Source organism: Nothobranchius furzeri, chromosome 15 (genome assembly GCF_043380555.1).
Source record: "Nothobranchius furzeri strain GRZ-AD chromosome 15, NfurGRZ-RIMD1, whole genome shotgun sequence".
Classification (NCBI taxonomy): domain Eukaryota; kingdom Metazoa; phylum Chordata; class Actinopteri; order Cyprinodontiformes; family Nothobranchiidae; genus Nothobranchius; species Nothobranchius furzeri.
In genome coordinates, this window is record NC_091755.1 from 26075861 (window position 1) to 26091845 (window position 15985).

Here is a 15985-nt window from a genome sequence, read left to right on the forward strand (position 1 = left end):
AGAGATTTGATCTCTGTAATTTTCATCAGAACTCTAGCTGCAGCATTGTGGATTAGCTGAGGACATTTAACTACATATTTATAAATGTATACTTCTCTGTGCAATAGGACTGAACTCATTAAGGTTCAAATTCTTTGCAACGTGTGTAAAACAGCATCTACTAAGTTTATCATAATTCTTGCATAACTATTTTTGTATTTCCCTGCAGTCAGTGTGCTGCATAATGTCAAGTCAAGGATGTCTCGGGAAAACATAAAACTTGAATTTGATAATGTCCTGCATTTAAAAATATCATGCATAGTATTTCAAATAAAGTATTTTTTAAAGAGAAACCATCCTAAAATAAAATACTGATGATGAAAGAAACTGCACAAATGCTGCTAAAGTCAATTTAGGTTACATTTCTTTTAGTTACAGTACAACCTTGAATTTACCATCTAATCTACAAATAAATGTCCATTTTAATTTTATTTTTATCTTATTTTTATTTTTTTATTTTTTGCTTACATGAGAAATATCAAATTGGAAGCAAGGGCTACTTGCAATGCTGCATTCCAATTTAAAGACCGTACTTCTTTGATGCATGGCAGTAGTTTTACTATAGTTTGGGATTAAATAGCTTCAAATTCAACCTTCTATCAAAAGTCTAATTGATATGTCTGGATTAAAACTGCAAATTGTGTAAATGTCTTGAAATCAAGGATATTATTTAGTGTCGAGGTAAAATTTTTGTTGCTGTGGAGTCTTGAAATCAGAAGCTCTGATTTCTCCAAACCAATTTGCAATCAATACCATAAAGCTGAGTCCTTGTGTTCAAGAGGCCATGTCACTGAAAGTAATAGTTTTACAGCTTTAATGCAATATGTCTGGATTTCTTAGGTCGTAAACATGCAGAAACATAAACTCTCCAGATGAAAGATTGCAACGTTTAAATTAGATTTTATTAATTTAATAATACATTTCATATGTGAGATCATTTTTTTTTCACATAACCAGATAACCAGTTGTCAAATAAAATCTGAACCCCATATTAATTCTATTAATATATAATTGGAGGGAGTATCAAAATAAGTTAGAAGTATTCAAGTATAGCGCTACTGCTTCACTTTTAAATCACTTATATAAACACATTGATTTCACTGAGTGATGGTCTTTTTCAACACTGGAAGTGCAGCTTCGGAAGTAAAGTAACTTTACTAAAGTAAAGTACTGGCGCCATCCTCTGGTAGAATAACAAACTGGAATTCCATACATCGGTTCATCTCATAGTTTAATATTATCTAATAAAATGTATTATTGAAATGTTTTTTAAATATAGTCAAGGCTTTGATATGGGTCTTTATTGAATTTAATGTTTATTTTTCTTTTATGGTCACTGAAGAACATAAGCAGCTTAAGTTTCCTCAATACAAACTTTGTATTCACAAATAGTTTAATAAAATTATAGAAGATAATGTCCAACAAAAATACAAATAAAAGTGTTTCAATATAAGGAGAAGTCAGTGTAATACAATTATAGTATTGACTTCCCTCTTTCCTATTCATTTTCTCAATCCCTTTTTTTTACATTTTAATCATCTTTTTTTTCTCATTGTAAATATTTTTTTAATAATTTTTTTAAATCCTTGATATATTTAAAATGTTTTGTTTTGTGAAGCGCCTCGTGATTTATATCTTGAGAGGCTCTAAATAAAATATAAATTTCTTTCTTTCATTTTTCTTTATAATCAAATATCTCCTGCGCTTCCTGCTATGGGGCGGGGCTGCTGAAGGCAGGGGGTGCTCTTTTCGGCATAACACCGGATCCAGGAAGTGTTTGCTATTTGCTAACATCTGAGTTGTTCAGTGTTTATATTTGCTCAGTGGCATAAATATGGGGTCATTTTCAAGCGCGACGGTAAGATATATAGATCTAATGCGTTATTTTTCAAGTATTTTTTTCTAAAATAAAAACAAACGCAGCTGCAGGTTAGCTAACAAGCTAAAGTTAGCTAGTACCTTCACTCAGTTTTCCTCCTGCTGATGCTTGTAGAAGGAAGTTGGGCTATCACTGATGTTGTTGAGCGATCAGAACAAACAAATGGTGCCATAGTTAATAAATGTAAATAATATTTGTTATAAATAATATTATGAATGTTTATTATTGCTATAATTTTCTGATTTGTTCTCTCAGGTGCAGAGAAACAGGGAAGAATCAGCTGGAAGCAGATCTAGAATTCACCTTTGACCTGCAGTGGGGTGCTGTGTAGAACAACATGTTGGTGACAGCGTATTTTGCTATAATTGTGTTGCTGGCTGTCTGTGTTGGCCTGGAGCTCACAGCACGCCGCTTCACACCGCCCCAGTCTGCTACTGCTGTGGCCAACCCAGTTTTTCGCCAGTTTCAGAAAATATTCCTCCGAGCGTACCTTTTGGCTTTGTGGGCAGACTGGCTCCAGGGCCCTTACCTGTACAAACTGTACCGTCACTACAGCTTCCTGGAATCCCAAATAGCCATTTTATATGTGTGTGGTTTGGCTTCCTGTGTTCTGTTTGCTCCTTTTTCAGACTGGCTGCTCCAAGCTTTGGGCCGCAGACAAACATGTCTCCTATTCTGTGTTTCCTACTCTGCCTGTTGTCTCACTAAGCTTTCCAGAGATTATTTTGTTCTGATTGTGGGCCGTATTCTGGGTGGTCTCTCAATATCTCTGCTCACCACTACGTTTGAAGCCTGGTATGTGCACCGACACGTGGAAGTCCATGATTTCCCAAAGGAATGGATCCCCAGCACCTTCGGCAAAGCTGCTACCTGGAATCACGGCCTCGCTGTTGCAGCTGGACTGGTGGCTAACTTGCTGGCTGAATGGCTCCACTTGGGGCCAGTGGCTCCATTTCTGCTGGCTGTCCCCTGCCTGGCCTGCTGTGGCTGGGTGATTCTTACAGACTGGGGAAAGGAAGAAGCTGAAGGAGGTCCTGAAGGGGACAAACAGACTCTGCTACTTGGAAGTCCAAATGGAGGTGTGGCCTGTTTGTCTACGACAGGTCGATTCTCACGCAGCTGCTCAGAGGGGCTGCGTTGCCTGCTGTTAGATCGGAGAGTTCTGCTCTTGGGTGGAGTGCAAGCTATGTTTGAGAGTGTCTTATACATTTTTGTTTTTCTGTGGACACCAGTACTGGACCCTCATGGGCCTCCTTTAGGAATAGTGTTTTCCTGTCTGATGGCAGCTAGCATGATTGGCTCCTTGCTGTACCGGCTGGCCACCTCCTCTCGTTACCATCTCCAGCCTGGTCACGTGCTCTGCCTTGCTGTGCTGATGGCCTTCTTCTCGTTTTTCATGCTCACTTTTTCCACTGCTCCAGGCCAGCCCAGACCTCATGAATCCTTCCTGGCTTTCCTGCTGTTGGAGCTGGCCTGTGGTCTGTATTTCCCTGCAGTTAGCTTTTTGCAGGGCAGGGTAATCCCAGAGGACAAGCGCTCTGGGGTGCTAGCCTGGTTCCGCCTGCCTCTGCACCTGCTGGCCTGCCTTGGACTACTGGCGCTCCACGGAGAAGTCTCAGGAACAGGTGGAGGGGAAGGTGGAGGCGGCACCAGACACATGTTTGGAGGCTGTGCTGTTATGATGCTGGCAGCTCTGATGGCCGTCGTCAGTCTTTTCACCCTGGGCAGAAACGACACCGACCTCAGACTGGAGGGCAGTAGAGGGGAGGGGGAGATGTAGTGAAACTTGTTAAGCCACACCTACATTTCTGATTGTGTTGCTGAAAATGAAAGCATGTTTTGAACTGGAGTACACTTTAAACCACAGAATGACAAGAAATAGAAATCAGCAAGGGGAACTTGGAAAAATCAAGTTAGTTTATTTCCTGGGTTTTTTCTCTTTAATGTTATTTCTGAGAGTTTATACCCTGATTTGTGTATGAGAGGTTTTAGGGATGTGGCCATATAAACTCAGATTACCTAAACTGCTGAAATATTTCATAACCATTCCATAAAGGATTCCAGATTACTTGTAATTCCCTCAGTATGTCCACCTGTGTGAACGTGATATGAAGCATTTACATGTTTTGTTTAAAAAAAAAACTGAAAACCGTTTAAGATTTACTTTAAAACTGGAATTAAAATCCAAAGGAACAATGTCTTGGTGTTTGAATAAGTTCAAGTTTGTTTTTTCCTGAAACATTTTTGCATCATACACAGAATATTTAGTTTCCATCTTAGTAATGTACACTTTTAAAAAGTCCATCTTTTTTGGTTTGATAAAAGTGTTTTATTTTATAGCTCTTTTTTGGGGGGGGGGGTGATTTAAAGTTTTTTTAATTATTGCTCTCAAACTAACTTTATTTAACTGAAACTATTGCTAGCTTTCATCTGGATATTCCTCTAATATTTTAGTACACTACCCTCCTCCCTCTGTGGAACCCCATTCCTGCCACTCAGATTTTTAAAAAAAATATATATAATCTAATAATTATGACTTAGCTATCTCGTAATGAGACACTATCTCATAATTATGACTTAGTTTCTCATAAGATGTTTTCTCTTGGAGACACTCCAACAGACTGATCTGACACTCCCGTGCAGCTGAATCTGCACCATGCAGGTCCACATCCTCCCCTCTCCTCCTGGTGTGGTGGTACAGTCCCAGCTCCTCTCTATGCTGCAGCCTGGTCTGGATGCTGCTAGAACATCCATCTGTGGGTGAGGGAGGGGCACCTGCACGAGTCTGACTGCGTTGCTTTCAGGTTATCAGCACGTCGTCAGAGCTGAGTGCTCAGTCTCAGCAGGAGCCAGCAGGCATCACAAGTTCATGTCCTGCTCGTCTAAAGGATCTCCTTTGAGCTGGTTGGTATCAAACAAATAAAAAGGAGCTGCTGCAGGACAAAGGCGAGAAATCATGACACAAGGCAAGGTATGAATGAGCTTTCTGATCTACTAGAGTTTTCATCAAATGACAGTAAATAGTTAACTATATTAATTGGCAGGTTAAATTAATCGGGATTTGGGTTTAAATGACAGAAGCTTGGTGTTGTTTAAGGACCAAAATATACTGTAATAGATTGTTGTTGACATGCAGTTTCGGTTGAATGAGATGCGTCACCGGTGCGTAACGTCATCATGACACCCCACTTTTTCCATTCTGTCATTGTGTACTTACAAGAGAGCTGATTGACAGTTTACTCCCGGTTTTAGTATTATTTCCAGTGAGTTATTAAATGAAAAACTAAAAGCTAAATATTTTATTCCAAGTAACTTTATTATTTTCCCTTTAAAATAATTACTTGTTATTTAATCAAATTGATGTCTTAGATGGGAATAAAAATAAAAACTGGGGCTAACTCTAGAGGAGACTCTCCTCACAACACCACTTTAGCTGGTGGTCACATTATTGTTCTAAACACCCATTAGCTTTTTACAGAGTGATGCAAAACAGGTAAAAAATTATTTTACTTGTAAAACTACATTTAGGGTTCAAAAGCCATCACAATTTAAAAGTCAGACCTAATTGTAATTAAAAACCTGCAACAGAGCTGCCTGGAGAAACTGTCATCCTACAAAGTATTAATTATGCATTTTGTGGTTCTGTTACACCTTTCCATTCTCACAATCTGCATTTTATGCGCCGGAGCTAAATTATGATGCAGCTCAAGTGTAATCCATAATGATTTACTCTAAGATCTGGATTTCCCACCCATAAGAAACTAAAATAAAACATGTTTTCTCATTTCTTTATCCAATCAGCTGTCACTTTCTAACAAGGATAACAATGGCTCCACCAGTGAACAGGCTTTTGTGCCACCATCTCCCCCCATATATGAGGAGTCGATTGCAGGTATGACATGTTTAGTAAAGGGAGTTGGGATTACATACATGCATATACTGACTTGTTGATGATTGTGTCCTGTAGGCATCAGCGCTCCTTGCTACGATGATGTTGAGATGCTCACAGAGTTCACCTGGGATGATCACAACATCAGGAGAGTCTTCATCCGGAAGGTACCTCAGTAAAATAAGTATTGATGTGTAATTTATTGTTTACTCCAAGTGAAGTTAGAATTTCAGACAAGCTTTCCATCTTGTTTTTTTAATTCTGACATCTTTATTTTAGGTGTACACCATCTTATTGGTCCAGCTTTTGGTAACTGTAGCTATTGTGGCTCTATTCACTTTCTGGTAAGTGCTGCCTTTATCTTTTATGTTTCTTAAAGGTGTGGATCACATATTTAATCAGTACAATTGCAGTGGTTTCTCATAGGAATGAATGCCTTGTAAGTCTTACTCTGGGGAAACAAAGATCCGGTGCACCTGTTTCAGGAGCTAGAAGTGAGGCACATCAGAGTTGAGCTTCACTCTGCTGGATTTGAAGTCTCTTTCCTGATTTTTGGACATCTTGCCTCAGATTGGATAACAGCAGCACAACTCTGCCATTGACTCTGTTTGCTCTCCAATGTGGATGTTTTATCTCCACTAATAACTCAAGCCTGGAGGAGTTATGCTGTGTGGTGGAGTTGCTCATGCTAATGGTTAGCTTCTACTAGCCGTGATGTTCTCTGCTGTTTACTGGACATTAAAGCAACAACAACCTTCAGTTGTGAGCAAGCCCCCTTAATTCGGGTCTGAAAATGAAGCCAATACGGAAGTGAGAAAAATTACAGTTCCACCCTCATCCTCTGGGGGCTGGTGTCAGAAGCGAGCAAATCCTCATTGACTCCCATGTTAAAAATACCAATTTCACAGTAGAAATAAACGTGTTTACAGCCTGGTACCAAAACATGTTTTAGGTTTAATAGATCTAGTTTACAATCATGACAACTCTGAGGGGGGTGAATTTTTTAGTCACTCTTCTGTTTAAGTTTATTAAATGACCTAAAATTCTGAATAATTAATGAGCATCAGACCCACGTGACCGCAGAGCTAGCTCTGGGGAAAAGCCTCAGTCTGAGCCTCGGCCTCACCTGAAAACTGTTCTACGGTTTTTAGTCTCTCAACTTAGACCATTAGTTGTAGCATTTGTACATTCTTTTTGGATATTATTTTTGCAATTGTTGGACAAAATGACTTGCTGTGGTATTAATTGCACTGATAGAGCGTCCAAGGAGTCTCCTCTTCATTTTTTTCGGTTAGTAAAATTACATTTATGTATTTTAGGTCACTGCCGCTCTTGCACTAGCTGAGCTTAGATTTTGACATGTACTGTTTAACCATGAAATTGAAATGTAATAGTGCATTTAACATAACGCTGCATTTTTGGAAATGGGTTGAAATATGACATGTTGGTGGAGCTGGGTTCCAACTATCGATATGGTCTCCCTCCCCGCCCCTCAGCTGCAGCTCGCGCATCTCTGATCGCAGCGGCGCCTGTCTGCTGCGCGGGCTGCCGGCTTGTGGAGCTCTCGGATGGAAACCGATGTTTTCTACCCGGTTCTCCCCAGCGGCAGCTCAACGCATCTCTGACTCAGAAGCTCCGGTGTTGTGCACAGTTAACTCTGGTTGTAGCTAGGTTGCTACCTCCGTTTTCTTAGCTCCCACCTCCACGTTAGCTTTGGGTTAGCTTGTAGCTACATTGCTTCAGTTCGACGTGTGTCATCATTTGATCCCAGCCTTACAGCCCCACCCTCAGCTCCACCTCTTTTCCCTTTTGTGGAATTGTCTGGGCTTGACGGAACCTGTGACACGGTCAAAATGGCGGTGGTGGGAACCTCCCATTTTGGCTTAAAAACGTATTATTGGAGCCTATTGTCCAGTATATATGTCGATGGTTGTGAGTCAAGATGGAGGAGTCTGTGAATGTTAAGTGATAGTGTGACGTAGCTCTGTCAGGCTATTTTTATCAGAAGCTAATGCACGAGATAGGTGTAGGAAACTGTTTTCATGTTCAGCCTGCATTCATGTTCAGCCTGCATTAAAAACTCAACATGACCAATTATAATCAGAAATAAAATTTAAAAAAATGTGATCCACACCTTTAAAAAATCAGTTAATGTAGTATTTATAGTACTCACCATGAGGTTGTGTTCTTTAGCGACCCTGTGAGAGACTACATCCAGACCAACCCTGGATGGTACTGGGCTTCATAGTGAGTTTAATCAGGAACAACCGTCCCCTATTTGACAGATTTTTTTCCAAGCCCACATCCAATGATAATTCCCTTTTTTTGTTTGACAGCGCTGTATTCTTTGTCACCTATCTGACTCTTTCTTGCTGCTCTGCACCCAGGTAAATCCGTTTTTGTTTATATTAAAAACAGCTCACAAGAAAGAAATTGTAATTAAAACTCCACTTTTTCTGTCATCCCTGCAGGAGGCAGTTTCCATGGAATCTGATTCTGCTCACCATCTTTGTGAGTAAAACATTGTTGAATATGGATTCAGTTCAGTTTACTATAAAACCATATTTTTGTTTCTGTCAGCTTTTAATTTATGTAGTATTACATTTTGTCAGATCTAGTTTTAAAGTCTTTCCTGTCTGCTCTAACAGACCTTGTCGCTTTCGTACATGACAGGAATGTTGTCCAGGTATTCTTCCTTATTTCTTTTTTCTTCTTTATTTAACTTATTTTTAAAATCTTCACATCATTCTTTTGTGTTGTTTCTTTGAATCCAGGTGTTTTCATCTGAATGAATATTAAAAATAAATAAAATACCAAATATCATAGTCCATTAATCTGCAGATTTCTGGTTCATTAAACTTGTTAAACTCTGTGTACTCAGTGAAACTTAACCATCTATAATTCTGCACATGTGTTGCTTCAATAGCTACTATAACACCAAGTCGGTGGTGATGTGTCTGGGGATCGCAGCAGCGGTCTGTCTCGTGGTCACAATCTTCAGCTTCCAAACAAAGGTGAGATAAATTCAACAATTCTCCTCCTGTGCTTGATTTGATACCAGATACCTGCAGACCATGAAGGTAAAATACTGGAGTTCACATGTATCACCTTTGCTTTTTAAATACTCTACTTGTATGTGCTGTTGTCTTCCTCCAGTTTGACGTGACCTCCTGCCATGGTATGCTGTTCATGTTCTGTTTGGTTATGTTCATCTCTGGACTGGTGTTGGCTGTTGTGCTCCCGTTCCAGTATGTAAGTATGATCAGATGACATATCCAGTCACATCTGATGAACCTAATGAGGCTTTTGCTTGTCAAAAAAGACTTGACGGTTTTACACACAGGTGCTTGCCTCTCTTGGCATCATTTCAAGGCACAGTTTAGCATGTTTTTCCTTTAGTGCGGTGGTGTGAGATACTTGTCTCTCGCTGTCTGGAACAGATACCCTGAGATTTTAGCCACAATGGTAACAGTCATAGAAATCTTCACAAAGGTAAACTGGGTTGAAGGTAGCTGGTGACTTATCTCCATCTGTCATTGAGTAAGACAGTTACACCCTAGGTAACAGCCATCGTCACACCTACCTAGTGACAGTTAACTTCATGTGCATGGCTTTAACCAGTGTGAGAAAATTAGATTTCCTATAGATGAAAGCACGTGTGAAGAGAATATTTAAACTCCACACGGAATGACCTTCACAATGAGCTAAATGAAACCTGAAGAAATCAAAGATTGACATTAAACTCTTTGCCAGCACTCCATCTGGTAGATATTAGGGATGTGTATTAGTGAAACTCTGGAGATACGATACATATCACGATACAGAGGAGACGATAAATCACGATATATTGCGATACATTCGGACAAATGATATTAGCGATTTTCTTAGACTGAAATTATTGTAGGAAAATTCAATAAACAGTCCAAACTGATACTAACATGAGGTGTCTGAACCATAATGGAGGGATTTACATTTCAGTGGTGGAAACAAAACCCATTGCACACTGCTGCCAACTAGCGGTCGGTGTTTGAATTGCACCAAAAGAAAGGCAAATGCACAAATGTTTACATGTAAATTATTCCAAAAAATTTATATAACACCTTAGAATATTGATATAATAAAGCAGGAAAAAATATTGCAATATATTGCCATATCAATATTTTCTTACATGCCTAGTAAATATGCTTCTTTTGTGGAGTTAAAACAAATACAGTTGTGATCTGCTGCCCTTTCTCTCAAAATTAAAGAGCAATCTTTTGAATTAAAATTTAAAAATAGGATTTCGCATCGCTAGCACAGGGAATTATTAGCTAGTATATGAAAATTATTAACTTCCTGAGATGTATCCACATATATAAACTTTGGCTTCTTTTACTATAATATTTTATTATATATTATTAATTTTATATAATATTTATCCTCCTTGAACCGTCACCTTATCGTGGTGGAGGAGTTTGAGTGCCCTAATGATCCTAGGAGCTATGTTGTCTGGGGCACTTAGTGCCCCTGGTAGGGTCTCCCATGACAAATTGGTCTTAGGTGAAGGGTGAGACAAAGAACGGTTCGAAGGATCTTTCATGGCGGTTAAAACGAAGAGTCGGAGTACCCGGCCCGGAGGGTTACCGGGGTCCCACCCTGGAGCCAGGCCTGGGGTTGGGGCCCATGAGCGAGCGCCTGGTGGCCGGGCTTTCGCCCATGGGGCCCGGCCGGGCCCAGCCCGAACCGGATACATGGGCTCGTCCAACTGTGGACCCACCACCCGCAGGAGGAACATGAAGGGTCCGGTGCATTGCGAATCGGGTGGCAGACCAAGGCGGGAGCCTTGGCGGTCCAATCCCCAGACAAGAAAACTAGTTTTTGGGACATGGAACGTCACCTCGCTGGCGGGGAAGGAGCCGGAGCTTGTGGCAGAGGTTGAGCGGTACCGGCTAGATATAGTCGGACTCACCTCGACACATTGCATTGGCTCTGGAACCCGAGACCTGGAGAGGGGTTGGACACTCTACTTTGCTGGAGTTGCTCCGGGTGAGAGGCGGAGGGCTGGGGTTGGCTTTTTGTTAGCCCCGAGACTCTCTGCCTGTGTGTTGGGGTTTACCCCGGGGGACAAGAGGGTAGCTTCCTTGCGCCTTCGGGTCGGGGAACGGGTCCTGACTGTTGTTTGTGCTTATGGGCCAAATATCAGTTCAGAGTACCCACCCTTTTTGGAGTCCCTGGGATGAGTGCTAGATAGTGCTCCATCAGGGGACTCCATTGTCCTGCTGGGGGACTTCAATGCTCACGTGGGCAATGACAGCTTGACCTGGAGGGGTGTGATTGGGAGGAACGGCCCACCTAATCTGAACTCGAGCGGTGTTTTGTTATTGGAGTTCTGTGCAAGCCGCAGTTTGGCCATAACGAACACCATGTTCGAACATAAGGATGCCCACCGGTACACTTGGTACCAGGGCAGCCTAGGTCACAGGTCGATGATAGATTTTGTAGTCGTATCATCTGACCTGCGGCCGTATGTTTTGGACACCCGAGTGAAGAGAGGGGCGGAGCTGTCAACTGATCACCACCTGGTGGTGAGTTGGATCAGATGGCAAGGGAACATGCCCCGTAGACCTGGCAGACCCAAATGCATAGTGAGGGTCTGCTGGGAACGCCTGGCAGAAGAACCTGTCAAGACGGTCTTCAACTCCCACCTCCGGCAGAGCTTTGACCACGTCCCGAGAGCAGTGGGGGACATTGAGTCCGAGTGGGCCTTGTTCCACTCTGCGATTGTCGAGGCGGCTGTTGCTAGCTGTGGTCGTAAGGTGGCCGGTGCCAGTTGTGGTGGCAACCCCCGTACCCGCTGGTGGACACCAGAGGTTCGGGGAGCCGTCAGGCTGAAGAAGGAGGCCTACAGGGCGTGGCTGGTCTGTGGGTCTCCGGAGGCAGCAGACAGGTACCGGATAGCCAAGCGGGGTGCAGCAGTGGCAGTTGCCGAGGCAAAATCTCGGGCGTGGGAGGAGTTTGGTGAGGCCATGGAGAAAGACTATCGATTGGCTCCAAAGAGGTTCTGGCAAACTGTCCGGCGCCTCAGGAGAGGAAGGCAGCAACTCGCTCACACTGTTTACAGTGGGGATGGGGAGCTGCTGACGTCAACTGAGGCTATAGTCGGACGGTGGAAGGAATACTTTGAGGAGCTCCTCAATCCCACCAATGCGCATTCCGAGGAGGAACCAGAGCTGGGAGGCCTGGGGATGGACTGTCCGATCTCGGGGGCAGAAGTTGCTGAGGTAGTCAAACAACTACACAGCGGCGGAGCCCCGGGGGCGGATGAGGTTCGTCCTGGGTATCTCAAGGCAATGGATGTTGTAGGGCTGTCATGGTTGACACGTCTCTACAACATTGCGTGGTCATCGGGGGCAGTTCCTAGGGAGTGGCAGACCGGGGTGGTGGTCCCCATCTTTAAGAAGGGTGACCTGAGGGTGTGTTGCAACTATAGGGGGATCACACTCCTCAGCCTCCCTGGAAAGGTCTACGCCAAGGTACTGGAGAGGAGGGTCCGATCGATAGTTGAATCTCAGATAGAGGAGGAGCAATGTGGTTTTCGTCCTGGCCGTGGAACTGTGGACCAGCTCTATACCCTTGCAAGGGTGATGGAGGGGGCATGGGAGTTTGCCCAACCAATCCACATGTGCTTTGTGGATTTGGAGAAGGCTTATGACCGTGTCCCCAGGGGCACCCTGTGGGGGACGCTCCAGGAGTATGGGGTGGGTGGCTTTCTGTTAAGGGCCATTCAGTCCCTTTACCAGAGGAGCGTGAGTTTGGTCCGCATAGCCGGTAGTAAGTCGGACCTGTTCCCAGTGAGGGTTGGACTCCGCCAGGGCTGCCCTTTGTCACCGGTTCTGTTCATCACTTTTATGGACAGAATTTCTAGACGCAGCCGTGGTGTGGAGTGTGTCGAGTTTGGTGGCAGGAGAATCTCGTCTCTGCTTTTTGCGGATGATGTGGTCCTCCTAGCTTCATCCAGCTCTGACCTTCAGCTCTTGCTGGGTAGGTTCGCGGCCGAATGTGAAGCGGCTGGGATGAGGATCAGCACCTCCAAATCTGAGACCATGGTTCTCGACCGGAAAAGGGTGGCTTGCCACCTCCGTGTCGGGGGAGAGGTCCTACCTCAAGTGGAGGAGTTTAAGTATCTCGGGGTCTTGTTCACGAGTGAGGGTAGGAGGGATCAGGAGATCGACAGGCGGATTGGTTCGGCGTCTGCAGTGATGCAGACGCTGAGCCGATCTGTCGTGGGGAAGAGGGAGCTGAGCCAGAAAGCCAGGCTCTCGATTTACCGGTCGATCTACGTCCCAATCCTCACCTATGGTCATGAGCTTTGGGTAATGACCGAAAGAACGAGATCGTGGATACAAGCGGCTGAAATGAGTTTCCTCCGTAGGGTGGCCGGGCTCAGCCTTAGAGATAGGGTGAGGAGCTCGGACATTCGGGAGGGACTCGGAGTAGAACCGCTGCTCCTCCGGATCGAAAGGAGCCAGTTGAGGTGGTTTGGGCATCTGGTCAGGATGCCTCCTGGACGCCTCCCCGGGGAGGTGTTTCGGGCATGTCCTGCCGGCAGAAGGCCCCCGGGTCGACCCAGGACACGTTGGAGAGGTTACATCTCCAATCTGGTCCGGGAACGCCTTGGGGTCCTGCCGGAGGAGCTGGTGGACAAGGCCGGGGAGAGGACGGCCTGGAGCTCCCTAGTTGGGATGCTGCCCCCGCGACCCGGACCCGGATAAGCGGAGGAAGACGAGACGAGACGAGAGATTTTACTCGGTTTATCTTAGGTCTGTTATTATTATTCAAGAAAACTGGGTTGAAATTTAAAATTTTTACTTTTAACTGTTTAATAAGAAAAATATTCAAACACGTATTTAATTGTTTTATTACCTGTTTAAAAGCAAATTACGAGGTCCTTCTAATTTCAAATAAAACACACAACTTCACGCCTATATTCTGTTACCTATATAGGTAACATCCTAACAAGTGTTCCACCAGTTGGGCTGTTCAAAGTGAATTAACAATAACCACATTTATAATGTAAGATACACATGAGGGTGTCCCTCCAGGGGACATGTCTCTGGTCAAGACGCTAGTGATCACATTTAAATTTGGCAACTAGGTCACTGACTTCATAGGAATAAAAACATTCAGCATCATTCTTAATGACTCGGGTTTTTTTTTTTTTTACTTTAAGGGTTTACGGATAGCATAGCACTGTTTATAAACTGAATTTGTAATTGTAGAATAGAAAAATATCTTAATGTAGCGCCTATAGGCTAATAGCTTTACGATTTTATTCAGTCACCATCTTTACTCTGAATCACAATAGTAAGAGTTCACATTTTAAATGGATGTCACACATGTGATTTACTGGAATCATGACTGATGTAATCTTTTATAACAATCAGGTTCCTTGGTTGGATGCCATTTATGCTTCCCTGGGAGCCATCCTGTTTACTATGGTAAGAACATGGAAATAGCTAAGATCACACGACTTACAAATGATGATGTTTTACTTCCCTTTTTATTGTCTTTTTGCAGTTTTTGGCATTTGACACCCAGCTGCTTATGGGGAACAAGCGGTACACCATGAGTCCAGAAGAATACGTCTTCGCCACGCTCAGCATCTACCTGGACATTGTGTACATATTCTCCTTCTTCCTCCAGATCTTTGGAGCAAAACGGGATTAAACCCCCTTTCAAACCCTCCGGCACCATCATGAAAATATAAACACAGAGAGCTAAGTATTTTAAATGTAGGTGGTTGTGGTGACAGTATATATTTATTATTGATGCCTCATTTTACCCTTTGAAATAATGAATACTCTGTGAATCCACGGCTTAGACTTAGACTCTCAGTGATTCCTGATGTTTCTCTGCTCTGGGGTGTCCTTATGCAGAGTATTGGTGTGGTGTGTACACATCTTGTGCAAAAGAGAGTTTCCTTTTAGAGTGAATTTAACACATAGGGTAACGCTTAGCTGTAACTCTGTAGAGTCAATCCATCTTTTAGTTTTTGCCGTGGGTATTTATTAGACTGAAACACACAGGAGACTTTACAAAAACACATTTAAAATATACATACATTATTTTATTTTTGCAGTATTGGTGGTGTACTTGTTTTTATGGGTTTTGAAAAACAGTCATAACATTTTTTTACATTAAGTCAGATTATGCTGCTTTATCTTATCTGATTTGTTGAACCATGGCAGTTCCAACCGTACTTCAAGGATCCAGGGTGACGCAACGCTTGTGTGTGAACTGTTTAACGCGTGTTTGAACTCAAATCTTTGGATTGAAGATTGATTGTAGATTTCTTTCAGGAACTATTTTTAGATTGAGCCTTATAGGTTTCAGTTTTACTTATGTGTGACCCTTGAGTCAGTTTGAAGTGATAATGAACAATAAATATAAACGTAACAGTGCCAAACGTGCAAGAATTTACTGTAACTTTCATAGGGGCCTGTGTTTTTTGAAGGAACTCAAAGGCTGTTGTTTACTGGCATTGAAAGTTTATTTTTCTATGACAGAATGATATTTTCAGAAAGTATGGTGTAAAAATTGCACGTTTGCTTAAAATGAATTTATTTATGGAAAATGTTATTTTATTACCTTTATTTTTATCACATTGATGTAATAATGATTTAGGAGGATACTAGATTTGGCGTTCTTGATTTAAATGATCAAAGGGTGTTAGATGAAGCTCATCAGTTCTCTCTGATTTAATAAACTGTCAACACCTCTATTATTTACTTTTTATTCATTGTTTACTGATAATGAAGTCCAAAGAAAGAAAATGGTCTAATCCTGTAAATAGACCCAAATATAATTAATTATAAAATGACAGATACATAGTTTTATTTGCACTTCTAAAAGAAATGTTTGAGCAGGTCTATACACTTGTAATAAATGTTACCACATACAGGAAGGCATCTCTGCTGCTCCTTACACAGCTTATTTGTTTCTAAAACCACATGTGCACGTATTTGCATCTCGTCACAGGATGCTTCTGCTCTGATGGTAGGTAGAAGATGGAGTAGAGGCAGAGCTGCAGCAGCAGCAGGTCTGTAAAGAGAGGCAGGCTGGTTAATCAAACCAGAGACTTCTGATCACTGCATGGGGTTGAGGTGTTCCAGTAGAGGAGGTAAATGTAGAAAACCTAA

The 15985-nt window shown here is 42.5% G+C and overlaps 2 protein-coding genes across 2 annotated transcripts; both read left to right on the forward strand.

Annotated features, from left to right (window-relative positions):
* The first annotated feature begins 1764 nt into the window (after positions 1–1764).
* Positions 1765–3928, forward strand: mfsd5 (major facilitator superfamily domain containing 5). The gene is made up of 2 exons (XM_015967908.3): positions 1765–1897; positions 2174–3928. The coding sequence occupies exon 2, from the start codon at positions 2256–2258 to the stop codon at positions 3696–3698; it is 1443 nt and encodes a 480-aa protein (XP_015823394.3). The 5' UTR covers positions 1765–1897; positions 2174–2255; the 3' UTR covers positions 3699–3928.
* Positions 3929–4720: 792 nt separating this feature from the next.
* Positions 4721–14647, forward strand: LOC107390903 (protein lifeguard 2). Its single transcript, XM_015967907.3, has 12 exons — positions 4721–4889; positions 5720–5810; positions 5886–5974; positions 6087–6151; positions 8001–8054; positions 8144–8194; positions 8279–8318; positions 8456–8493; positions 8734–8821; positions 8964–9059; positions 14231–14284; positions 14364–14647. Exons 1-12 carry the CDS (start codon positions 4875–4877, stop codon positions 14511–14513), a joined length of 831 nt encoding a protein of 276 aa, XP_015823393.1. The 5' UTR covers positions 4721–4874; the 3' UTR covers positions 14514–14647.
* Positions 14648–15985: the final 1338 nt, after the last annotated feature.

Coding starts and splice junctions, on each gene's coding strand:
- mfsd5 (XM_015967908.3), top strand. CDS start 2,256: ATGTTGGTGACAGCGTATTTTGCTATAATTGTGTTGCTGGCTGTCTGT.
- LOC107390903 (XM_015967907.3), top strand. Junction 8,195..8,278: donor TCTTGCTGCTCTGCACCCAG/GTAAATCCGTTT, acceptor TCATCCCTGCAG/GAGGCAGTTTCCATGGAATC. Junction 9,060..14,230: donor TTGTGCTCCCGTTCCAGTAT/GTAAGTATGATC, acceptor TATAACAATCAG/GTTCCTTGGTTGGATGCCAT.